The sequence below is a fragment of the Euleptes europaea genome, chromosome 1 (genome assembly GCF_029931775.1).
Source record: "Euleptes europaea isolate rEulEur1 chromosome 1, rEulEur1.hap1, whole genome shotgun sequence".
Lineage (NCBI taxonomy): Eukaryota > Metazoa > Chordata > Lepidosauria > Squamata > Sphaerodactylidae > Euleptes > Euleptes europaea.
This window is the reverse complement of record NC_079312.1, coordinates 5116302-5143261: the sequence shown is the minus strand read 5'-3', so window position 1 is coordinate 5143261 and position 26960 is coordinate 5116302. Positions and strand designations below refer to the sequence as shown.

The 26960-nt window shown below is 46.3% G+C and overlaps 1 protein-coding gene across 1 annotated transcript; it reads right to left on the bottom strand.

Moving 5' to 3' along the window:
- Window positions 1–1456: 1456 nt before the first annotated feature.
- On the bottom strand, window positions 1457–26925 carry LOC130493848 (gastrula zinc finger protein XlCGF57.1-like; the record flags this gene model as incomplete). The annotated part of the gene is made up of 8 exons (XM_056867482.1): window positions 26898–26925; window positions 9916–10124; window positions 7555–7578; window positions 6661–6775; window positions 6112–6186; window positions 3673–3996; window positions 2655–2871; window positions 1457–2327 (listed from the first exon to the last, which is right to left on the bottom strand). Coding segments are annotated over exons 1-8 (1863 nt in total), but the record flags the coding sequence as incomplete, so codon positions are not given.
- Window positions 26926–26960: the final 35 nt, after the last annotated feature.

Below are 26960 nucleotides of genomic sequence, written 5' to 3'. Positions count from 1 at the left end.
CTTCTACCGTATTTGCTACCCCTCCCAATTTAGTAGCGTCTGCAAATTTAATAAGCATCAATTCTATTCTTTCATCCAAATCATTTATAAAGATATTGAACAACACAGGGCCCAGGAAAGATCCCTGAGGCACTTCACTAGTCATTCCTCTTCAAGTGGATGAGGAACCATTAACAAGCACTCTCTGGGTGCGATCTGTCAACCAACTAGAGATCTACCTAACAGTTACAGGATCTAAATCACATTTTCCCAATTTGTCTACAAGAATATTATGGGGAACCTTATCATAAGCCTTACTGAAATCAAGATAAACGATGTCTACAGCATTCCCGATCCAGCAAGGTAGCAACTTTTTCAAAAAAGGAGATATGATTAATCTGACATGACTTGTTCTTGAGAAATCCGTGCTGGCTGTTAGTAATCAGATCCATCCTTTCTAAATGCTCAAAGACTGACTGTTTGATTATTTGTTCGAAAAGATTTCCCAGTGTAGAGGTCAAGCTGATGGGTCTGTAGTTACCTGGATCCTCCTTTTTCCCCTTCTTGAAGATGGGGACAATAATTGCCCACCTCCAGTCTTCTGGCACCTCACCTGTTCTCCAAGAATTCTCAAAAAGAATGGACAGAGGCTCAGAAATTACATTTGCAAGTTCTTTAAGTACCCTTGGATACAATTCATCTGGCCCTGAGGACTTCGTTTCATTTAAAGAAACTAGGTGTTTGTGCACTACCCCAATGCCAATCTGGAAGGTATGGTCAATATATATAAATCAGCATTTTAGGGATAGAAAAATGACCCTAGGTTTTAGAACCTAAACATACTAAATTGTAGATTAAGATGAAAAGAGCTAAATAATAACTAAAGTTAAAACAGATAAAAGTGTTATTCACAAAAGAAACAATATATATAATAATCTGTTCTGTATGAGGAGAGTTGAAGTCGGTTTCTGTATTGTTTTATATTTCACTTTTTCTTTCTTTTCTTCGCTTTCTTTTTTTGTGATATTTTCTAAGATGAATGAGCTATTTTTTTTGTAAATTTTGTATATTTTGGCATATTTTGTAATATTTTGCATAATTCAAAAAAACCTTTTTAAAAATTCTCTTGAAGTAGAGATATGAGTGTTCACAGGCCATGAAGCTGGAGGGAGCTATATAAAAGTCTGAGTGACATCCTGCCTCTGTGAAGGAAATGTGCTCTGGACATGGCAGGGGGACGCACTCCCTCAAACCTATCCCAAAGATCCACACATTGCACTTTACACTTTCAATGGGGTGGCCTTCAAAAAAACTAAGAAAAGATTGGGGATCAAATAGGAGTGTCTCAACTGATGAGGGGACAGGGGCCTGACACTGAACATTCAAAAAGTTTCTCCCCTGTATGGGTTCTTAGATGCCTTTGAAGATTGCCACTGCGACTGAATCTCTGACCACACTGAGCATTCAAAAGGTTTTCACCTGTGTGGGTTCTTAGATGACTTCGAAGACTGCCACTGTGACTGAATTTCTTTCCACACACTGAGCATTCAAAAGGTTTCTCCCCTGTGTGTGTTCTTAGATGGCTTCGAAGACTGCCGCTCTCACTGAATCTCTTTCCACACTCTGAGCATTCAAAAGGTTTCTCTCCTGTGTGGCTTCTTAGATGACTTCGAAGACTGCCGCTCTCACTGAATCTCTTTCCACACTCTGAGCATTTAAAAGGTTTCTCTCCTGTGTGGGTTCTTAGATGAGTTCGAAGACTGCCGCTCTCACTGAATCTCTTTCCACACTCTGAGCATTGAAAAGGTTTCTCTCCTGTGTGGGTTCTTAGATGGGTTCGAAGACTGCCACTCTCACTAAATCTCTTTCCACACTCTGAGCATTGAAAAGGTTTCTCTCCTGTGTGGGTTCTTAAGTGTTTACGAAGATAATCACTGCGTGAGAATCTCTTTCCACACTTTGAGCATTCAAAAAGTTTCTCCCCTGTGTGGGTTATTAGATGGCTTTGAAGATTGCCACTGTCAATGAATCTCTTTCCACAGTCTGAGCATTCAAAAGGTTTCTCCCCAGTGTGGGTTCTTAGATGCCTTGGAAGATTGCCACTATGACTAAATCTCTTTCCACACTCTGAGCATTCAAAAAGTTTCTCCCCTGTGTGGGTTCTTTGATGCTGTTGAAGACTGCCATTCTGACTGAATCTCTTTCCACACTCTGAGCATTCAAAAGGTTTCTCCCCTGTGTGGGTTCTTTCATGCTGTTGAAGATTGCCATTCTGACTGAATCTCTTTCCACACTCTGAGCATTCAAAAGGTTTCTTCCCTGTGTGGGTTCTTTGATGCTGTTGAAGACTGCCACTGTGACTGAATCTCTTTCCACAATCTGAACATTCAAAAGCTTTGTCCCCTGTGTGGGTTCTTAAATGCCTTTGAAGATTGCCACTGCTAGTAAATCTCTTTCCACACTCTAAGCATTCAGAAAGTTTCTTCCCTGTGTGTATTATTTGATGCTTTTGAAGATTGCCACTGCTAGTAAATTTCTTTCCACATTCTGCACAATCAAAAGGTTTCTCCCCTGTGTGGGTTCTTCGATGCCTTTGAAGACTGCCACTGTCACTGAATCTCCTTCCACACTCTGAACATTCAAAAGGTTTCTCCCCTGTGTGGGTTCTTAGATGCCTTTGAAGATTGCCATTTTCACTGAATCTCTTTCCACATTCTGAGCATTCAAAAGGTTTCTCCCCTGTGTGGGTTCTTAGATGCCTTTGAAGATGGCCACTGTCACTGAATCTCTTTCCACACTCTGAGCATTCAGAAGGTTTCTCCCCTGTGTGGGTTCTTTCATGCTGTTGAAGATGGCCATTCTGACTGAATCTCTTTCCACACTCTGAGCATTCAAAAGGTTTCTTCCCTGTGTGGGTTCTTTGATGCTGTTGAAGACTGCCACTGTGACTGAATCTCTTTCCACAATCTGAACATTCAAAAGCTTTGTCCCCTGTGTGGGTTCTTAAATGCCTTTGAAGATTGCCACTGCTAGTAAATCTCTTTCCACACTCTAAGCATTCAGAAAGTTTCTTCCCTGTGTGTATTCTTTGATGCTTTTGAAGATTGCCACTGCTAGTAAATTTCTTTCCACATTCTGCACAATCAAAAGGTTTCTCCCCTGTGTGGGTTCTTCGATGCCTTTGAAGACTGCCACTGTCACTGAATCTCCTTCCACACTCTGAACATTCAAAAGGTTTCTCCCCTGTGTGGGTTCTTAGATGCCTTTGAAGATTGCCATTTTCACTGAATCTCTTTCCACATTCTGAGCATTCAAAAGGTTTCTCCCCTGTGTGGGTTCTTAGATGCCTTTGAAGATGGCCACTGTCACTGAATCTCTTTCCACACTCTGAGCATTCAGAAGGTTTGTCTCCTGTATGTACTTTTTGGTGCACAAGGAGGTGTGATCTGTATCTGAAGTAATTTCCACAATGAAAGCATTTATGTACCCCCATTACACTAGGCTTTCGAAAAAGGACATTACCCTTTCTTCCACGAGAGACCATCCTTCCATTCTCCATGCAGATAAATGGCTTTTCTCCTGAATGAATCCTTTGGTGTTGAAAAAGGTCTGATTTCTCTGAGAAACTCTTGCCCCTGTCTGAGCAGCTATAAGGTTTATGTGTTCTTTGATGTCTAAGGAGCTCTGCTCTACGAAGGAAGCTCTTGCCACACTCCATGCATTGATGCGTCTTCTTTCCACTGTGTATTTGCAAATGGTTCTCATATTGGGCTTGATCCGAGAAGTTCATTCCACACTGTAAGCACTTGCACGCCGCCTCCACCACGTGGACTAGTTTACAGACATCCTGCTGTTGGCCAGGAATGCGTTTATCTCTCTTCTTGACCATGTGACTTTCTTTTTGCCTCTTTAGTTTGCCTTGACTCATGGAGTTTCCTTTCAAATATTCATTCTTCACTTTATCTGGCAATAGCTGATGCACGTCCCGATCACGCTCATTCCACTGATCATTCCCTGCTGGAATAAAAAGACAGACACCATTAGTACCCATGCAAGGAGGTCAGATCACCCTCACGCAAAACATTTCAGTGGCTTTTCCCTGCTGTAGATTGAAAAGTACATTAAAATACACTTTAAAGGGACATGATTTGGTTTGCACTCTAACAATTGATACAGCTCCTCACCTGGGGGCATTCTTTGATGGGAAGTAAGGGCTCATTTCCGATGGAAGGTCTTTTCGCATTCCTCGCAATCATATGGTTTCTCTCCTGAGGGAATTTGAATCTTGGAAATAATACTCATGTTCTTAATGAAGGTCTTTCCAAAGGCCTCACTTTTATTGTCAATTTCCCTGGAGCGGAAGGTCTGGTTAGCATGGAGGCCTTTGTTCCTTCTTGTTTTGGTTGACCTTTCTTCTTGGACTGGGATTTCATGCGAAATCCCTCCTTGGTATGGAATGGGCCTATCCCTATTCTTGTTTGCGTGGATTCCCTCCTGCTTCTGGGGTCCACCTCTGCCTGTCAAGTTTCCTTTGGAATCGGTATTCTTGGTTTTTTGCAAAGAGAACCCCTCCATTCCCCCAACATCTCTTCTACATGTGCTTCTCCAATAAAGAAACACATCCAATCAGCATTTACTGAAGAAGTCAAGCCACCCATCAGGCACTGTTCAGTAATGAGTGTGCATTTCTTTGATCAGACCTTCTTTTCCCCCCAACTGAACTGCTGGCCACACCTTATTCCCAGCCAGACCTCCCAGGAGAGCAGTTTTTATATTCTGTCTATTCCTTCCCTTCTCCTACTCCTTATATGTACTTTTTATCCTTATCTGAAGAAGTGAGCTGTGGCTCAGGAAAGCTCATACCCTACCAGAAAATATTATAGTTAGTCTTTAAGGTGCTACTGGACTCTTGCCCTTTTCTACTTTTTCTCCTTAAAGTGGCAAAGAATTGTTCCCCCCACTGTTCATATTTGACTTGTTGTGCAGCTCCATTGTTTTTCTGCTATTGATTATTAAATAGAAGAGAATAAGAAGGCCTTGCTTTCCTCTACCCTAAAGAGTCTCAAAGAGGCTTACAAATAAAATTCCTTTACCCTCTAAACAACAGGCATCTTGAGAGGTAGGTGGGGCTGAGAAAATTCTGAGAGAACAATGACTGGCCCAAGACCACCAAGCAGGCTTCATGTGGAAGAGTGGAGAATCAAAACCTTCTCTCCAGATTCCACTCTTAACCAATACACCAAGCTGTCTCTCCGCAAGAAGATAGATAGAGAGACAGAGAGACTGAGAGAGATGGTTCTTAAATGGGGAAGGACAAGAAATCCAAGGAAGAAGGGAAACCTGGTCAGGATTAAAGCCCACAATCCCAACCAGTGTAAGGGGGATGGCTGCATTCCAGATGACAGTCAGAGCGGATGACAATAATCCCATCTGGGGGACTAGTGTTGGCAACTGAGGAATTAGGATGGGAGCCCCTTCCAGAGTCTTCCGGAGGGCAGCCCTGCATTGGCCCTGTATTGGCCTTAGGCCAGGACACCCTATCTGGCTTGGGCAATGGCCACAACACTGGCCTCTGTTGCCCCTGGGCCAGCCAGGACACTCGGGTCACTCTACCCGGCCATGCTGAATATTGCTTTCACTGCCACCCCACCACCTCGAGGCTCCCAAAAGGGATCAAGTAACAAAGCAGGCCTCAAAACAAGGTATTGCTGTTTAAGATTTTGATTCACACATCAGCCCCATGGCACAATCCTAATAGCAGCAATTTGCACCTTTAACATCTTACCCAGAAACGCCACGCTCCCGTAGTTCTCCAGCATGACTTCCTTGTAGAGAGCTCTTTGGCTTGGATCCAGCAGGGCCCACTCTGCCTCAGTGAAATACACAGTGACCTCCTCAAAGGTAACTGGAGACTGAAAGAAAAAGCAGATTCCTTCGTCAGAGATCATGCAAGGCAGAGGAGGCTCTCTGGAACGGGAGGCGTTCTGGGAGGGTGCAGGATGGAGAGCTTGGCCTGTATAAAAGGAGTGGTGTTGAGAGCCTCTTGTCTGGGCCCCTTAACAACAACTGTAGGAGAAAACCACCCCAGAAAAATGAGGGGGGACCTAGCGCCCCACCCCCTGGTCATCTCGCCTACCAAGTCTGGAAGCGCAGCAGCTGTTTCCACACTTCCGCAGAGCGAATGGATCAACACTGTCTCTTTACTGCCTGCAAGGGAGAGAAAAGTGGAAGAAAGGAAGAAATCCTTGACTTCTTGCTTTGTTTTCTTGTGTGAAGCATGCTTCATGCCTCCCTTTTCCAAGGGTGGGAAACCTTGCCCTATCTACACTCAAAAAAATTTGTAACACTTTGTAGTAAGTTGTAGAAGAGGTGGAAGAGAAGCACAAGGAACCAATGAGCCTCTCCGGGTTCTCAAAAAGCTGCTGACACGTTTCAGACTTCTCTGATACTTGAGACCTGTTCTGTGAATGGTGGAGATCAAAAACGTGGCAGCATCTCTGTTGGATCAGACCAAAGGCCTCCATGAATTTGTCTAATCCCCTTTTCTTGGCATCACAATTAGTGAACGCTGAGTGCCACAAGTTGCATGGAGGACCGTTTCTCTTTTCCCCCTGAATAGAACTCTCTACCCATCAAATTCACTGGGTGCCTCAATCCCATCCAGGCACAGTGAGTCCTTACCGCATGAGAGGGCATCTTGGGCACACTCCTGGGACTGGGCCCACTGCCCTTCCTCTGAAGGGGCTCTTTCCGTCTCACAGAACTTAGCTTCCATCTTCCCAGATGGACCCCAACTCTGAAACAGCAGTGAGAGAGACGGGTAAGAGATGGAATGGAAGACACCAAGGAATGGATTCTGCCCCACTCCCAGACTTTGCACCTTTCTATCAACAGACCAGGTAGGGTTTTCCTCCAACCCTGGGGAATTACCTGGATGGATAAGAAATTCCCTAGATGAAGCGGCTGCTGAATCAGGTTGTTAAACCTAAACCATCCATTCGGATGATTAACACTTGGACAACTATTGGGCGGGGAAACTTTAGGGTAATGTCAGATATGGTTGCTTGAATTGGAATACCTGGAAAGAAAAGCCCTCACCTTTTCTGCCCGCCTCTTCTCCTCTGCCTGACTCAGGAGGAAACCTTCGGCCAGGGCCACTGCTTGGGAACTGGTCTCCGGCCCGCATCCTCTTATCCAGCACCGCATTTCCTGGGGCAGGATAGTCAGGAACTGCTCCAGGATCACCAGGTCCAGGATTTGCTTCTTGCTGTGTTTCTCTGGCTTCAGCCATAGTTTGCCAAGTAAATGGAGCTGGCTGCAAACCTCTCGGGGCCCATCAGCCTCCCAACAGCGGAACTGCCGGAAGGGTTGGCAATATACCTCTGAGTTCAGGGGCTCCTCATTCCAGTTCTCTGGCACAGCTCTCTCCCAGAATTCGATGCCACTCCCAGCCTGGATGGGCAGGGGACCTTTCCTTACTCTCTTGGAAGGTCCAGGTCCTTCCGGGTCCTGCCCTTCCATCTCCTTCCGCTTCTATCGGGTCACTTCCAACTGTGAAAAGGTCCCTTTACTCACTTGGCTATGAAGAGAGGATTCTCCCTGCGGGGAAGGGGGGAGAGACAGATAGCAACGTGACAGAAGGAAAACAAGAGAATGGAGACCCACGATGGATCAGAACGAGAGTGCCACTTGTGGTTTGTAATATCATTTCGTTATGTGACATACCAAGCTTTTTTAAAGATGCCTGTTAGGTTCTCCGGGGAAGTTAAATGTCCCTGACTCTTTAAAGATGCTACAAGATTGTGTTTGATCACTTTGCATCAATCCGTCTTCACGGTTTTGGGGATGAGAAGAAAACTCAGGCTAACTAAAGCAAGCTCACCTGAAGCAATCCAAAGCAGGCCCACCCATAATCCTTTGTTAATTTGTTAACTAGAATACTATGTGGAACCTAATCAAAAGCCTTACTGAAATCAAGATAAACTACGGTATGTCTACAGCATTCCCCTGATCCAGCAAGGTCGTAACTTTCTCCAAAAAGGAGATTATATTAGTCTGACATGACTTGTTCTTGAGAAACCCGTGCTGGCTCTTACTGATCATATCCATCCTTTCTAAATGCTCAAGAACTGACGGTTTGATGATTTGTTTGAAAATCTTTCCTGGTATAGACGTCAAGCGGATGGGTCGGTAATTACCTGGATCCTCCTTTTCCCCTTCTTGAAGATGGGGACAACATTTGCCCGCCTCCAATCTTCCGGCACCTCACCTGTTCTCCAAGCCGTTCCAAAAATAATGGACAGAGGCTCAGAAATTACATTTGCAAGTTTTTTAAGTACCCCTAGATGCAATTGCTGTTACAGGCAATGGCATACAAGGTTAGAACTTTGCCCCTAATAAACCCATAGCAGCAGCAACAGTTCACAAGAATTCAAGTTTTTTACAATGTTTAATACTATCTGTCCCTCAAAGACATAGCCTGTCTCTCAGAAGGATGTCACACTGACACAGTGCAACTCCAAAGGTATAAGATATATCTACAGATATCTGTAGATATATCTACAGATATCTGATTGACTTTCGGCTGGGAGATAGGACAGACAATTCAAGGACTTGCAGCTGGAAGAAGGGAGATGTAACTTACTTTTCAGTTAATATTGCTGTGACTTTCAACTTGTACTTGGATAGCAATGATCTAATGACATTCAAGTAATGTAACCCTTGATACATGATTATGTATGTTAGTATAGTTAAGGAAGTCTTATAATGGCATGAAATATGTTGCATTACCAGTATTCTTAGCACAATGTAAATACTGTTTAAAGTCATATTAGAAGACTCATTATACTCTCATAAAATAGACTAGTAAGTTGGAGACCTTCATAGGTCCTTCATGTGTCCTTCATACCTATTGAAGGCAAGTACCTTATGAGGTAATGACTGCTGGTACCTCAAGGGAAAAGGTATAACCTTAAGTAACTGATCCTTCCACAGGACAAGGACAGAAGAATGGTTTCTGTCCTTGAACAGTATATAAGGAGGAGCAACCCAACCAGCAGGCAGAGAATACCTGACAGGTTAATACCCATTGACTTGGACAAGAATCTCTCCATCCCTTTACCTGGGATGTAAAAGACTTGGCACTTAAATCCTTCTATGGATTGATATGCTCATGATGACAAACATATTGTTTTTGCAGTTCTACCAATGACTGGAGACTGGAGAATTCCTCTAAGGACAGCCCTAGCAAGGACTGGATGTGTGGAATGAATGTCTGAATGCTATTCCATCTTGAGGGATGGAGACCCTTAGAAACCATCCATATTAGTTTGGGTTCTAAGAGTATAGATCTGACCATATTTGAATATGGGAACATAAAATATCCATCGAATCCACGTCGAATCTGGATCACTCTCTCTTTAAAAAAAAACAACACATGTACTTTATTAACGCTGTAAACGTTACAAACACTTAACATACACGTACAGAGTAGGCTTCTTCCAAGGAGCTCAGTTAACAATTCTAAACAACACAGTAGGCAAGCGATACACTCATTTAAATTATCATTTCTGCTTGGGGATAGAGCGTTGTAACGTCTCTCTCCTAGAGGCCCTCTGTCCTTTCACCCTGCCCATCTTCGGATTCATCCAAATTCTAGCCTTGCAAACCAGATCTAGTACTTCTGCTGGAGTCTTATTTCTCCTCCTCCTACCAGGACTCTGCCATAAATCCTCTCCACATTGACTAGGTTTCTGGATCCCTCGCCAGCTCTATGCGGGGAAGGGGCTGCATCTCCCCCCCCCCACCCCCCCATACTTATGCAGAGAGGGGGGAGGAAAGGGGAGAGCCAGGCCGAGCAGCCCACCCTCTCCACACACCCCTCTCCCCCAGCCTCGGGTTCCCCCCGACCCTGACCCGGGACCCCCCTCGACTCACTGGGAAGGAGGAGCGGCGGCAGCAGCAGCAGGGCCCAGGCCGCCTCTGCGTCCCCGCGGGCGGACTGCGGGGGAAGACAGGCGGAAGCGGCCCCTCCAGGACTGGAGACTCGGTGGCCTCCGTTTCCGGGGGCGGAGACAGCCAGCCAGCAGAGGCCGCCCTCCAACCGAGCTCCGCCCCTTTCTCTCTGCAAAATGGGTTGGCATTTGCTGGGGGAAGCGGGGGGGGGGGAGAAAGACAAGGAGTTGCTGGGAGACCAGAGACATTTGGGGAAGGGGCAGATCTCCCCCCCCCCAGCCTGGAATCACCTCTGGCGAGATGTTGCCCCTTCCTTCTTCTCCCCTCCCTGGAAGCCCCCTCCCCAAGCAGGATCCAGCCCCCCCCGTTCCCCCCCCGCACAGATCCACCGGGCTTCTTGGAGCCCCAAAGGAGGAGAGGAGAGGAGGGGAGGGGGGAGAGGAGGGGAAGAGGGGGGCTGGCAGCAGAGGCCCCTTTCTGCTTGGGGACTCCCAATGGGAAGCCTCCTCCCCACAAGGTAGACCCAGCCAGAGATGGTCTGATGGGGAGGCTGCTGGAAGTAGAGACACCAGAAAGCTCGATGAGGACCATCAACCTAAAGGGAGGCTGCAGCCAAGAAATCAGAAGGAGATTGAGACTGGGAAGGGCAGCCATGAAGCAGCTAGAAAAGGTTTTGAAGTGTAAGGATGTGTCACTGGCCACCAGGACTAGATTAATTCATGCCATCGTATTCCCTATTACTATGGATGGGTGCGAGAGCTGGACAATGAAGAAAGCTGATAGGAAGAAAGCAGATTCCTTTGAAATGTGGCCTTGGAGGAGAGTGTTGCGGATACCCTGGACCGCCCAAAAAACAAATCAGTGGGTTTTAGATGAAATCAAGCCTGAACTGATCCTAGAAGCTAAAATGACTAAACTGAGGCGGTCGTGCTTTGAACATATTATGAGAAGACGAGAGTCACTGGAAAAGACAATCATGCTAGGAAAAGTGGAGGGCAGCAGGAAAAGAGGAAGACCCAACAAGAGATGGGTGGGCTCAATAAAGGAAGCCACGGCCCTCAGTTTGCAAGACCTGAGCAAGGCTGTTAAGGACAGGGCACTTTGGAGGACATTGATTCATAGGGTCGCCATGAGTCGGAAGCAACTTGACGGCCCTTTTAACACACACACACACACACACACACAACCAGACCAAGAGTCCTCATCGAGCTTTCTAGTGGCTCAGCTCTACTTCCAGCAGCCTCCCCATCAGACCATCTCTGGCTGGGTCTACCGTGTGGGGAGGAGGCTTCCCATTGGGAGTCCCCAAGCAAGAAAGGGGCCTCTGCTGCCAGCCCCCCTCCTCCCCTCCCCTCCCCTCCCCCTTTGGGGCTCCAAGAAGCCCGGTGGATCTGTGCGGGGGGGGGAACGGGGGGGTGGATCCTGCTTGGGGAGGGGGCGTCCAGGGAGGGGGGAGAAAGAAGGGCCAACATCTCGCCAGAGGTGATTCCAGGCTGGGGGGGGGGGAATCTGCCCCTTCCCCAAATGTCTCTGGTCTCCCAGCAACTCCTTGTCTTTCTCCCCCCCCCCCGCTTCCCCCAGCAAATGCCAACCCGTTTTGCAGAGAGAAAGGGGCGGAGCTCGGTTGGAGGGCGGCCTCTGCTGGCTGGCTGTCTCCGCCCCCCGGAAACGGAGGCCACCGAGTCTCCAGTCCTGGAGGGGCCGCTTCCGCCTGTCTTCCCCCGCAGTCCGCCCGCGGGGACGCAGAGGCGGCCTGGGCCCTGCTGCTGCTGCTGCTCCTCCTTCCCCAGTGAGTCGAGGGGGGTCCCGGGTCGGGGTCGGGGGGAACCCGAGGCTGGGGGAGAGGGGTGTGTGGAGAGGGTGGGCTGCTCGGCCTGGCTCTCCCCTTTCCTCCCCCCTCTCTGCATAAGTATGGGGGGGTGGGGGGGGGAGATGCAGCCCCTTCCCCGCATAGAGCTGGCGAGGGATCCAGAAACCTAGTCAATGTGGAGAGGATTTATGGCAGAGTCCTGGTAGGAGGAGGAGAAATAAGACTCCAGCAGAAGTACTAGATCTGGTTTGCAAGGCTAGAATTTGGATGAATCCGAAGATGGGCCGGGTGAAAGGACAGAGGGCCTCTAGGAGAGAGAAGTTACAGCGCTCTATCCCCAAGCAGAAATGATAATTTAAATGAGTGTCTCGCTTGCCTACTGTGTTGTTTAGAATTGTTAACTGAGCTCCTTGGAAGAAGCCTACTCTGTACGTGTATGTTAAGTGTTTGTAACGTTTACAGCGTTAATAATATATATATTTTTTTAAAAAGAGAGAGTGATCCAGATTCGACGTGAAGGCATTTTGGGCTGGAAAGGGTTAATAGAAGCATTCTAATTTTGCGTTTTGATTTCTAAACTATTGCTCTGGAGGATTGCTGCTTTGTTTGGCAGCACCTTGCAGCAGATGGACAAGTGATTGTTGTGGTGCTGCCTGTGGCTAAGACGTGATCTACAATATGACAGTGGTTTTCTTTTCTTTCAGTGTAAAAATCATTTGGTCTATTGAGGATCCGTTTAAACTCTTTTACCCAGTCCTCTTTTTCATGCAACTGAGGTATGGTATTGTATTTCTATAATCTATAAACCTTTTGTTCAATTTCCTCTCTGTAGGGCACGCAAACAGGATGTGGGTTGGGGGCGGTGGCTACCTAGGTATGCAGAAGAGTTTGGGAATTGAAAGAAAAGGATCCTCTCCCACCCCAAAGCACCCCAGCAGTGAGGCCTGAGCATGCTTCTCACGCTCCAGGAGCTATGGAAGATGGAAATCAGTTGAGCATTATTTAATGGGCACAGAAAGGACAAAGGAGGAAGGGACACGGAGACAGTGACCTCAACTCCCCACTCCAGAGACTGACTCCCCCCCCCACACACACACATATACACCAGGGATGCTTTGTGGCAAAGGGGGCAGAGACCCCTATGCTCCTTGTGTAACCCCGAGTCCACGGGGCGGGGGTAACAAATTGGGTACTTCACAGAAGGGAAAAAAGGCGCAATCTTCCCAGAGTGATTGGAGGGCCTGAAGTTGCAGGTAGCTTACCCCAGAAGGACTTAAGCCCTTTAAATGTTTTTTTAAAAAATTTGATATGATTTCTATTATAAAACTGCCCATTAGTATTCTAGGTATGAGAATTTCTTATACTGATTCCTGGAAGGGGAGTTGTGTTAATGTTATTAATTGACTATTAGTCTGTACAATGATGGTGGTTGTGAATATTTGCAATGGATGTTTTTTAAACCTTTGGCTAAGAGTTGAGAAATAAAAAAGACTCATTTAGGAAGTGGAAGGAGAGCCTTATAGCCAAAGCGGAATGCAAACAAAATAACCAGTGCTTGTAGGGAGAGTGTCAGGAATGCTAAAGCTCAGTATGAGCTAGGCTAGCGAGAGATGCTAAACACAACAAAAAGGCGTTCTTTTCCTATGTACAGAGTAAGAACAAGAATAAGGACAAGATAACCCCATTGGGAGGACCAGAAAGTGAAATTGTAACAGGAGATGAAAAGAGGGCAGAACTCCTCAATTCCTACTTTTCCTCAGCCTTCTCTTGCGAGGGAAACGGTGCTCAACATCGCATAAATAGAACACATGATGAGGGAAGGGATTTGCATCCTACGATTGGCATTGGGGTAGTGCACAAACTCTCTCTAAATGAAACAAAGTCCTCTTGTCGTGATTAAGTGCGTTTCAGTGCCTCTGCTCTTAGAATGGACCCCTTCCTTAGAAGAGATATGTTATCTTATTCTTACTAGGCAGGAATCACTACTTCTTACCGGAGTAAATTTATAAGATGAAGCATAAAAGTATATAATGTATATATGCATGTAAATGGTTTAAATGTTACATTAGTTCAGACATTATAAGTCTTGAACTCATTCATGTTTGCAAGCAGTCATTTAACAATCTCTATGCCTCTATATGAGAGTAATATTATTTCATTCAAGAATGTATACAATTACAGAAATCATGTAAAAGATGGTTAGTGCATTGGATCATGTTGTGAGCTCTTGGCCCATCGAACCAGAAACCACAACAGAGACAGTCAGGTCCAAAGAAGATGGCTTTACTGGTCAAATAGGTATTACAGAGCATGAAGGGAAAGGTGACAGCAATGAGCTCGCTGTCTAACACTCAGCAGTATAAAGGCAAGGATATTTGCAAGTGATTACAGAACACAAACATAGCTGCTGTTCCCAGGACTGTTCCCAGAGCTTCAAACAGGCCTTGGTATGCAGGGTTGTCCTTGAGCTTAGTCAGTGATAGAAACGAAAGCAAAACAAAGTGTCTGAGATACAGTAACTGAGATACAGGCCTGACATCCTGCCCCCCTTAAGGCCCCCTCCCTCCTTGCAAGGGGGATGGCTTATCCGGGTAGGTGGTGTGAAAGACGTTTACTAAGCGGGGGGCGGAGACATCTTGTGCACGCACCCATTCGTCATAGGCAGGGGGGGAAGTGTTTCCAGCGAATTAGGTATTGCAGAGATCCATGGTGTATACGTGAATCCAGGATCTTGGACACCTCGAAATGTTCCTCCCCTCCCACCATCACTGGTTGTTCAGGAGGCGGATCTGGATGCCAGTCCGAGGAGGCGACATGGGGTTTCAGGAGACTCACATGGAAGACGGGGTGGATACGCCTCAAGGTTTTGGGGAGAGTCAATTCCACGGCGACAGGGTTAATGATCCAGGCGATAGGAAATGGGCCAATGTACTTGGCACTGAGTTTGTGACAAGGACGAGTGGAGCGCAGATTTCTGGTGGAAAGATATACTAAGTCCCCAACTTGGAAGTCCTTACTGGGGGAGCGATGCTTATCAGCTTGCGCTTTATACTTGCGTTTGGCTCGGTCCAGGTTGCTAATCAGCCAGGGCCAAGTAGTACGGAGGGCATGCGCCCATGAGGCGACATCAGGATCCCCCTCCCCCTCAGACCCTTCCACAGGGGCAATAGGACCGAAGTCCTGACCATACACAGCATAGAAAGGGCTGAAGCCAGTAGATTGATGCACAGCATTATTGTAAGCATATTCTGCAAAAGGTAACAGCTCTACCCAGTCATCTTGGTGATAATTGACATAACGCAAATAGCATTCCAGTACAGCATTGACACGTTCAGTTTGCCCATCCGTTTGAGGATGGTAAGCACTAGACAACCCTTGCTCCACCCCCACTAACTTGAGAAAAGCTTTCCAAAATTTAGCAACAAAACTACTCCCGCGGTCGCAGATTATCTTGCTTGGAAACGAATGTAGCCGGAAGACATGTGACAGGAAGAGGCGGGCCAACTTGGGGGCGGAGGGAATACCCGCTAAGGGAACCAAATGTACCTGTTTGGAAAATAAGTCAGTAACAACCCATAGTACAGTTTTGCCCCCACTAAGGGGGAGATCCGTCATGAAATCCATGGCAATCACTTCCCAGGGTTTACTGGGAATTTCCAGCGGCTGCAGTAGTCCTGGGGGTTTGCCTTGAGAACGTTTGACTGTGGCACAGATAGGGCAGCTGCGAATGAAGGAGTCCACATCAGAACGCATTCCCAGAGAATAAGTCCTTCTCCACCATCCATAATGTCGCCAGTTGAAGCTTATCATGACAATGTCAAACTAAAACCGGGCGTCCATCTTACTTACAATCAAATGATAGAGCCTACAGGAGAAATTAAGACCTTGATTAATCTTCAAGAAAAATTTCAAAAACTGAACTGGCTGACTTACTTACAACTGAGGTCTAACCTACAAAAAGTCTGTTCCTACCCTCAGCCATTTCGTGAACTAACAGAATTTGAGCAGATAATATCTAAAAATGACTCACATTTATTAGGAAAAATCTACAAACTTCTTTTGAAATACGAAACAGAAGAAGAACAAGTGAAAACCAACATGATAAAATGGATGCAAAACCTCGGACAAATGATTAATATGGATTTATGGGAAAAACTCTGTACTTCCGAATTGAAATATACCTTCTCCCAAGAAGTTAAAGAAAATTGGTATAAAACATTTTATAGATGGTATTTGACTCCTAATATGCTTTCCCAGATGACTACTCCCGGAAAAAGAGGTGCCTGTTGGAAATGTCAAGACACGGACGGTTCCTATTTTCATGTTTGGTGGACATGTCCAAAGTTACAAGCATATTGGAAAAGAATTCATCAAGAACTTCAGTTGATGTTAAATACCAAGATAACATTTGATCCCAAATTCTATCTACTCAGTATAGTGCCACCTAACTTGCCTTCGAAACTTCAAGATGTTTTTAAATATGCTACTACTGCAGCTAGGACGGTCCTTGCTAGAACTTGGAAACAAACTCACATACCCGAAATAGAAGACTGGAAAGAAAAGCTATTAGAATTTGCTAGTATGGCTAAGATGACTTTTGAGTTAAACTTAAAATCGAGTGAATTTACAGAGCAGTTTGACGTTAAGTGGGTGTCATTCTATACTTATATGAATTCCAGTTAACTGAATGAAATACGTTGGTTATGTATTATCTAATTAGTTTTAAATAATTGCTGAGTAAACTTTAGACCTTCATATAATAGAACAACAACACAAGTAGAATAATTGAATGACACTTTGTATCAATTCTTTTTTTTATCGCTGTATAGAAATTGCTGTATACAATTGAGCTTATTTTTTAATATTGTATTGTTTTTATACTTATAACGATTTATCCCTCCCTTTTTTCCTGTACCCCTTCATTTATACAAATAAAATCTTTTTTTTTTAAAAAAAGAACGCATTCCCCCCCACCAAAACTGTCTGCGCAACAGATGAAGAGTTTTCAGGAACCCAAAGTGTCCCGCTGTTTTAGCTCCATGGGCTAACTGTAGAACTTCTCTTCGAAGTATTTTAGGCACGTATAGTTTTGAGTCTTTGTACCAACAACCACCTTGCTCGAGTACACCTTGGGGCAAGGTTTGGGCAGTGCGTTCGGCTAGGCACTGAGCCCGAAGGGAGTCCAGGAAGGTATTGGAGATGATCACCCCCTCTCTGTTTGTGGGAGAGGGTGAAGCAGGAGCTGGTGGTGGTGGAGGGGGAGGAGAGGCTGGTTGCTGTGGAGCGCTGGATACAGGTGGCGCAAGGGGGACAGGCGAGGGAGCCTGCTGGTTGGGGCTGGATACTTTGTCAGCTACGGTATCGTTCCCCTGCTGGAGCCGGGTTTGGGCCCGGGTTTGCATGACCAGTAGGGGTAGGGCTTCCCTTTGCGCCGGGGTAAACAACGAGTCTGTCGGCCGATCACGTTTTATTGGGTATTGAGGCAACCGGGATAGGGCATCTGAAAGCACGTTCTGTTTCCCGGGCACATGTTTGAGAACAAAACGGAATTGAGCAAAGAAGTCCGCCCAACGCTGTTGTTTTGCGGACAATTTATGGGTCCCCGTGAGGGCAGCTAGATTTTTGTGATCGGTCCAAACTTCAAAGGGGATCCCAGACCCCTCCAGAAATTGCCTCCACAGCGTAAGGGCATGGTGGACGGCTGATGCTTCCTTTTCCCAAATGGGCCAGTTTAGTTGGGAATGTGCAAACTTCTTGGAGAAGTAGGCACAGGGGTGAAGGAGACCGTCCGGTCCTCTCTGGAGTAGGCCCCCCCCATGGCTACGTCGGACGCATCGACCTGCACAATAAACATTTGGTTTGGATCTAGGTGCTGCAGGACCGGTTCAGAAGTGAAAAGCCGTTTGAGGGCTACAAAGGCAGATTGGCATTGATCAGTCCACAGTATTTTGGCCGAGGGCAACGTTGCAGAAATCCCTTTACCCTTCGTTTTCAGGAGGTCAGTGATTGGCAGCGTCACTTGAGCAAAATTAGGAATGAAACCGCGGTAGAAGTTAGCAAAGCCCAGAAATTGCTGTACTTGTTTGCGGGTAGAGGGCGGAGTCCAGTCAAGTACCGATTGGACTTTAGCGGGGTCCATGCTAAGGCCACGATGAGAGATTATGTACCCCAAAAAAGTTATCTGCTTTTGGTGAAATTCGCATTTAGATAGTTTCGCATAGAGCTGGTGGTTACGCAGTTGTTGCAAAACCTCTCTGACCAGAACAACATGTTCCTCCATGGTTTTCGAATAAATAAGAATATCATCCAAATAAACTACCACGCCGCGGTACAGTAAATCATGGAGGATTTCGTTAATGAGTTGCATGAAGACCCCCAAAAGGCATCCAAAAGGCATCACAAGAAATTCATACATTCCGAAACAGCTAGAGAAGGCGGTGAGGGGTTCGTCCCCCTCACGAATACGGACGCGATAATAAGCTTCCACCAAGTCCAACTTGGAGAAAACGCGACCCTCCTGTAATTGCCCCATGATATCTGAGATCAACAGTATGGGGTAGGCGTTGGCTTGGGTAACTGCATTAAGTTTTCGGAAGTCAATGCATAAACGCAGGTCACCCTCCTTTTTCCGGACAAAGAACGCTGGGGCCGAGTTGGGAGCGTTTGATGGCCGAATGAACCCTCGAGCGAGATTTTTGTCCAAAAAGTCCCGTAACACAACTCGTTCAGAAACGCTCATGGGGTAAATCTTGCTTTTAGTCAGTGTGCAGTCTTTAACTACTTCAATGGCACAGTCAGTGGTACGTTGGGCAAGGCGTCACATTCTTTAATATCAAAGACATCTGCAAAGTCTCTGTAGGCATCGGGCAAAGGCGGTGGCGATGCGGCATCGGAGGTTAAAGCCGGAGTGGGTGGAGACGTCACCGCGACTCCTTGTCGGTGCTGTTCGCACATAGGATTGGTAAAGGAAATAGTATCCGTTTCCCAGTCTATATAAGGACTATGGCCTTTGAGCCAATTAATCCCTAGGACAATTTCAAACCGAATGGGGGCTATGGTAAAGTCTATTTGTTCCCAATGGGAAGCTATACCCATCGCTACTCCCTGTGTGCGATGATCGACTGGTCCCCCCTTAAAAGGGCTACCATCCATCTGGGCAAATTGGTTGGGAGCGGGTAACGCCTCGGACTTGATTTTGAGAGCTGCGAATGTGGTTTCACTAATTAAAGTGCGACTGCAGCCAGAGTCAATAAGTGCCTTGACAGGCAGTTGGGGACCCCCTTTGTAGTGTTGCAACACTGCGTCCACATACACCGTATTTTCTACTTCTCTCACCTTCATCGGTTTTGTGGGTTTTGCAGGAGAAACTGCGGGGGTCTGCTGGGACGTTCCATTCACTGCAGCCTGTGACCGGTAATTTGACAGATCAAGAGGCGAGTCCAGGTTTAGCGCTGGGGTAACCTGGAGATGATCCCCGTCCGAAGATGGAGAATTGTCCCTCGCTGGTGCACTTGTAATCTGAGACCCGGAGGGGTCTGTAGAAGTAGGAAGATCGGGAGAGTCTCTGAAATGAAGTGCAGAGGGTGTGAGCCGTCCCGGCGTTGTACTGCGGGCGGCCGCGGCGCCTCCGCGTTGAGGTCGTCCCCGGGTTTGTGACAGGTCAGGAAGCGAGTCCAGGGTTAACGCTGGGGTATTCCAGGGAAGATCCCTGTCCGAAGATGGAGAATTGTCCCCCACTGGGGCACTTGTAATCCGGGACCCGGAGGGGTCTGCATAAGTAGGAAGTGCAGAGGGTGTGGGCCGTCCCGGTGCTGTACTGCGGGTGGCCGCGGTGCCTCTGCGTTGAGGTCGTCCCCGAGCTCGGGGCGATGCGTTCGGTCGAGGGAATTCCAGGCGTTGAGGACATGCTGAAACGAAGTGGTCCATAGCGCCGCAAACGAGACAGGCCCCCCTTTGGAATCGGGACTCGCGATCCTGAGGGGGTCGTGCTGATCTCCGCTGGCAGGGAGCGGAAGCTTTGGGGGGATGCTTCTGGCTTCCCCTCACCTTGGGTCGCTGACGGGGTAGTATCTCTGCCGAGCTGGCAAAAGAGATCTTCAGTTTGGGTGGTCTCCATGGAACTGGAGGTAGTACGGGTGCTGGTGTAGATCCAAGGAACGGGGCCCCTGGCCTTCCTGGCAGCGGCAGGACGGGGGCTCCGGGGTCTCCTGGCACCACAGGCACTGCTGGAGTTACTGGCAACACGGGCGCTCCGCCCAGAGGTGCCGCAGGTTGCTGCGGTTGAACCTGATCAGGAGTCCCTGGTTGTGGAGCTGGGGCCGAGCCATCCGGTACGGCTTGTATCTGCTGCAAGCAGTTGTTGTCGTGAAGCAAAAAGTGCATTTGATCCTGCAAGTGGGCCACTCGGTCTGTGTGTTCCCGTTTGTGCTGTCGGAGCATATCCTCGCCCGCATCACCTAAGCGACGGGGCTGGCTTATTTGGAGATTTGCAGCCCAGAGAGTTTCCTCATATTGCAAGTCCTCTTTGACCCCCTTACGATCCGCCAAAACTTGATCCGCTTCAAGTTTGGTGGTCAGAGCCGTGGTAACTAGTGGCAGAGCCTCCTGCTCCCATGCCGAAATAGGTCCGGCTTGATCCGGAAGATCCAGTCGCGGCTGGACCTGAACCGCTAAGGTCGCTGCGCTGACACCACAGACGGGGGTTGACAGCTTAGCAATCCCGGCCATTGAAGTGGTGGTCGAGGTCATTCCGTGGAAGAGCGCAACCATCCGTTTCACCAGTGCTTTTGGCCCGGCTCCGCACACCCGGGCCAGTCGAGCATCCTCCACTAGACAATCTGATGCTAGGAGGTCATGGCGGGCGCTGGCCTCCGTGCTGCGCCCGTACAAGTCCAGTCAGGCGGCTACGTTCCACGTCTGCCCGATGAACGTTGTCTAGGGCGTCCTCAAAGGAAGGTATCAAGGATGAGACCCTTCCAGGGCTCTGGCGAGGAACGGCTACCCGGGGAACAGATCCACCGGGACCGGGGCGAACCACACGGGGCTCCAGCCACGGTAAACTCACTCGGAGAGCTCTGTCTTAGCTCCCATCCGAGTGGCAGGCGAACCCTCCTGGGCTCCAGCCTGACTGATGAGAAGGGTGATGGAGATTGCTGTCACAATGGGCTCTTGGCCCATCGAACCAGAAACCACAACAGAGACAGTCAGGTCCAAAGAAGATGGCTTTACTGGTCAAATAGGTATTACAGAGCATGAAGGGAAAGGTGACAGCAATGAGCTCGCTGTCTAACACTCAGCAGTATAAAGGCAAGGATATTTGCAAGTGATTACAGAACACAAACATAGCTGCTGTTCCCAGGACTGTTCCCAGAGCTTCAAACAGGCCTTGGTATGCAGGGTTGTCCTTGAGCTTAGTCAGTGATAGAAACAAAAGCAAAACAAAGTGTCTGAGATACAGTAACTGAGTAACTGAGATACAGGCCTGACACATGTATATATTGGATCATATAATAAGCATCTTATTTCAGAATACTTATAATCTTAGGCATACATTACCCAGTCAAGTCATTTCAAACCTCCCCTTCGCAGATTGGTATGGTCTGTCACGTTCCCAATGCCTGTTGAACCATCAATGTTGATATTCCCACCTTTGCTTCAATGTTGCAATGATTGATTGTTATTGTTGTTTGCAAAGGTAAAAGATCTCTCTGGTTTCATGTATCCATGTTAGAGCTAGAGTCTGAAGCTCTTAAAGCAGTCTATATCAGGACTGAAGTCATGAAACCATAGAATCATGAAGCTATATGTTATTAACATATGTGAAAGCTTCTGATCTATGTTAGGATCAGGAAAATCTGTGTGTAAGCATAGTGTGATGCTAAGCTTACAACTGACTGACTACAGAAATGCAATGTGTAAACTTAGAGCTGTATGTGTTAAAGCTACATTTAAGCTTAGAGCTTTGTGTAAGCTATGTGTAAGCTTAGAGCTTTGTGTAAGCTATGTGTAAGCTTAGAGCTTTGTGTAATGTTATCTCTGGCTGTGCCAATCTCAGAGAGTTCTGTGAGTGAATCTTAATCCATGTATTATACGTAGAGTTCTGTATGAGAACTAAGTGTAGAGAATGTGCAGTCATCTCTGTTAGGTAGAGAGTCTCTGATGCATGCTCTTAGAGTGAGCTCCCAGCTTCTTTTAAGAAGACCCTTAAAGGGAGCTATTAGGTTTTACAATCTCCATGTCTGTCAGGACTGGGATAAGGCTAGTTAAATCTGGTGAGAACCCCTATAGAGCTCATAGCATCAATGAGATCCCAGTGTTACCATATTCAAATATGGTCACATCTATACTCTTAGAACCCATACTAATATGGTTTCTAAGGGTCTCCATTCCTCAAGATGGAGTAGCATTCAGACATTCATTCCACACATCCAGTCCTTGCTTGGGCTGTCTGTCTGGCAATGAATCCCCTTAGGGGAATTCTCCAGTCTCCAGTCATAGGTAGAACTGCAAAAGCAATATGTTTGTCATCATGAGAATATCAATCCATAGAAGGATTTAAGTGCCAAGTCTTTTACATCCCAGGTAAAGGGATGGAGAGATTCCTGTCCAAGTCAATGGGTATTAACCTGTCAGGTATTCTCTGCCTGCCGGTTGGGTTGCTCCTCCTTATATACTGTTCAAGGACAGAAACCATTCTTCTGTCCTTGTCCTGTGGAAGGATCAGTTACTAAAGGTTATACCTTTTCCCTTGAGGTACCAGCAGTCATTACCTCATAAGGTACTTGCCTTCAATAGGTATGAAGGACACATGAAGGACCTATGAAGGTCTCAACTTATTAGTCTATTTTATGAGAGTATAATGAGTCTTATCATATGACTTTAAACAGTATTTACATTGTGCTAAGAATACTGGTAATGCAACATATTTCATGCCATTAACTATACTAACATACATAATCATGTATCAAGTGTTACTTTACTTCAATGTCATTAGATCATTGCTATCCAAGTACAAGTTGAAAGTCAAAGCAATATGAACTCCCTTCTTCCAGCTGCAAGTCCTTCAATTGTCTGTCCTATCTCCCAGCCGAAAGTCAATCAGATATCTGTAGATATATCTGTAGATATATCTTATACCTTTAGAGTTGCACTGTGTCAGTGTGACATCCTTCTGAGAGACAGGCTATGTCTTTGAGGGACAGATAGTATTAAACCTTGTAAAATACTTGAATTCTCCTTGTGAACTGTTGCTGCTGCTATGGGTTTATTAGGGGCAAAGTTCTAACCTTGGATGCCATTGCCTGTAACAGCAATTGCATCTAGGGGTACTTAAAGAACTTGCAAATGTAATTTCTGAGCCTCTGTCCATTATTTTTGGAACGTCTTGGATAACAGGTGAGGTCCCGGAAGATTGGAGGCGGGCAAATGTTGTCCCCATCTTCAAGAAGGGAAAAAGGAGGATCCAGGTAACTACCGACCCATCCGCTTGACGTCTATACCAGGAAAGATTTTCAAACAAATCATCAAACCATCAGTCCTTGAGCATTTAGAAAGGATGGATCTGATCAGTAAGAGCCAGCACGGGTTTCTCAAGAACAAGTCATGTCAGACTAATGTAATCTCCTTTTTTGAGAAAGTTACGACCTTGCTGGATCAGGGGAATGCTGTAGACATACCGTAGTTTATCTTGATTTCAGTAAGGCTTTTGATAAGGTTCCACATAGTATTCTAGTTGACAAATTGGGAAAATGTGGTTTAGCTCCTATTACAGTTAGGTGGATCTAACTGCTTGACAGATCGTACCCAAAGCGTGCTAGTTAATGGTTCCTCATCCACTTGGAGAGAAGTGACTAGTGGAGTTCCTCAGGGATCTGTGTTGGGCCCTGTGTTGTTCAACATCTTTATAAATGATTTGGATGAAGGAATAGAGTGGATGCTTATAACATTTGCAGATGATACTAAATTGGGAGGGGTAGCAAATACAGTAGAAGACAGAGCCAGGATACAAGATGATCTTGACAGGCTGGAGAACTGGGCTAAAACTAATAAAATGCACTTCAAAAAAGATAAATGTAAAGTTCTACATTTAGGTAAAAAAAATAAAATGCATAATTATTGGATGGGGGAGACTTGTCTTAGCAGTAGTGTGTGTGAAAAGGATCTTGGGGTCTTAGTAGACCAAACACTGAACGTGAGTCAGCAGTGTGATGCGGTAGCTAAAAAGGCAAATGCAGTCTTGAGCTATATCAACAGAAGTATAGTGTCCAGATCACGCGAAGTGCTGGTATCGCTTTACTCTGCTCTGCTTAGACCTCACCTATACTGTGTTCAGTTTTGGGCACCACAATTTAAGAAAGATGTAGACAATCTGGAACATGTCCAGAGGAGTGTAACAAAGATGATGAGGGATCTGGAGATCAAATCCTATGAGGAAAGGTTGAAGGAGCTGGGTATGTTTAGCCTGAAGAGGAGAAGACTGAGAGGGGATATGATAACCATCTTCAAGTACTTGAAGGGCTGTCACATAGAGGAGGGTGCCGAGTTGTTTTCTGTTGCCGCAGAAGGTCGGACCAGAACCAATGTATTCAAATTAAATCAAAAGAGTTTCCGTCTAGACATTAGAAAGAATTTTCTAACAGAGTGGTTCCTCAGTGGAACAGGCTTCCTTGGGAGGTGGTAAGCTGTCCTTCCCTAGAGGTTTTTAAGAACAGGTTCGATGGCCATCTGTCAGCAATACTGATTCTATAACCTTAAGCAGATGATGAGAGGGAGGGCATCTTGGTCATCTGGGCATGTAGTGGGGGTCACTGGGTGTGTGGGGGGGGAGGTAGTTGTGAATTTCCTGCATTGTGCAGGGGGTTGGACTTGTTGACCCTGGTGGTCCCTTCCAACTCTATGATACTATGTTCTCTTCCCAAAGTGGTTGGAGGGCCTGAAGCTGCCAGTCGCTCCCCTCAGAAGGACTCTGGCTTTTTTTAGAAAGCTGCACATTAGTATTCGAGGGCTGCAAGAGACTCCTGAAAAGGAAGGACAGACGACACACCAAGTGTTATTTTCAAAAATGTCAGTGTCACAATGTGGGATCATATTGTCAAGGACGTGAACTCCCTCCGTTCTTTCGTTGGAAAAAAAACAATTCTTGGATATCCTTTGATTTAAAGAGAAGTTACATTTGGCTGAGGGTGACCTTAGAGTTGGGAGGGTGGACACGGTGAGACACAATTCCTCCCCCTCCCCAGAAATGCCCTCTTCCTCCCCCCCCCCAAATTTGGGGGTTTCCGCCTTCTGATCTTCAGGTATAATTAATGATATAAGAGGTGCCCTTTCTTGGACCCCCAACTTAAAAATTTCTTGATACCCTTGTCATCCGTAAAACAAACCTTCAGTTAGGTCACAAGGTCTACCAGAAACCAACTCACACAGATCGCTACTTACACAAAAACTCCAACCACCACCCCCGACAGAAAAGAGGAATAATCAAAACATTAATGGACCGTGCAAGACGGATCTGTGAACCACAGTTTCTCAAGGAAGAAACTAATCATCTAAATCACGCACTGCTAGCAAACGGCTACTCCAAGAATGAAATCAGAAGGGCCATTAAACCAAACAAAAATCAGAAAACTCAAGAAAAACAGTCTCCCATAGGAAAGGTATTCTTGCCATTTATTAAAGGAGTCACTGATAGGATGGAGAAACTTTTGAAAAAACATAACCTACAAACAGTGTTTAAACCCACCAAGAAAATACAACAAATGCTACGATCAGCAAAAGACAAAAGAGACCCCCTCACCTCTGCAGGAGTATATCGTATACCTTGCAGCTGTGGAGAAGTTTACATCGGGACCACAAAAGGCAGCATACAAACAAGGATAAAAGAACATGAAAGATACTGCAGACTTGGCCAACCTGAGAAATCAGCAGTGGCTGAACATGGACTGACACAAACAGGACACAGGGTCTTATTCCAAGACACTGAAAGACTGGACAATTCTACCAACTATTTTGTCAGATTGCACAGAGAAGCCATTGAAATTCATAAACATCAGCACAACTTTAACAGAAAAGAGGAGAGTTTAAGAATGAATAAGGCTTGGCTTCCTGCCCTGAAAAACCTCCAGACAAAGACAACATTCAACAATAGCCATACAGATTAGCTTTGGATTACACACATTAACAGATCACTTCAGGATACAATGGTTCCATATTAACATACCATACCCTCATTAGCACATTATATTGATACTTACAGGACAATACTTTTGCAGGACAATACTCAGCTCAAACCCAACCCTTTCTGACTATATATTACTCTTCCTACACCCTTGACACTGAGAGACACTGTCCTTCAGTGTTACTACTCTGAAGATGCCTGCCACAGTTGCTGGCGAAACGTCAGGAAAGAAAATTCCAAGACCACGGTTACACAGCCCGGATAACCTACAAGAACCAATTAAAAATGGTCATTTTTATACCCTCAAAACCCTCTGTGAGCAGAGAAGGTTGCCAGACTTTGATGCTGACCCTGCCACTCTAGGGAGAAGAGTGACCCCCACACACACAAAGTTCAATAAGAGGGCTCCTGAGTTCCTGATGGGGCCTGGAGTTCTCCTGGGATTACAGCAGCTGATTTCCATACCCCAGAGTTCAGTTCCCCTGTAGAAAAGGGTAGCTTTGGAAGTCGGGCCTTACAATATACACTACAGAGTCTAGGAGAAGCTGAAGTCCCCTCAAGGCTCTGTCCCGAAAGGTCCAGGAATCCCCCGAGCAGGTGATGGCGACCCTCTCCGATAGGGCAGAATCACAAAGGAGTAATAGGGCGCAGTCTCGCTGGCATGTTGTTTAGAGAAACAGGGAAGATGCTACAGGAACACAGATGTTCAGTGCAGCCCTAAAACCATTTTGCTGTGAATGAGCCCTATTGAATAGGAGGATTATGGGTGAGCCTGCTTTGGATTGCTTCAGGTGAGCTTGCTTTAGATAGCCTGAGTTTTCTTCTCATCCCCAAAACCATGAGGTCGGGATTGATGCAAAATAATCAGACACAAGCTTGTAGCATCTTTAAAGAGCCAGGGACATTTAACTTTCCCAGAGAACCTTACAGGCATCTCTTAAAAAAGCTTGGTATGTCACATAACGAAATGATATTACAAACCACGAGTGGCACTCTCGTTCTGATCCATCGTGGGTCTCCATTCTCTTTTGTTTTCCTTCTGTC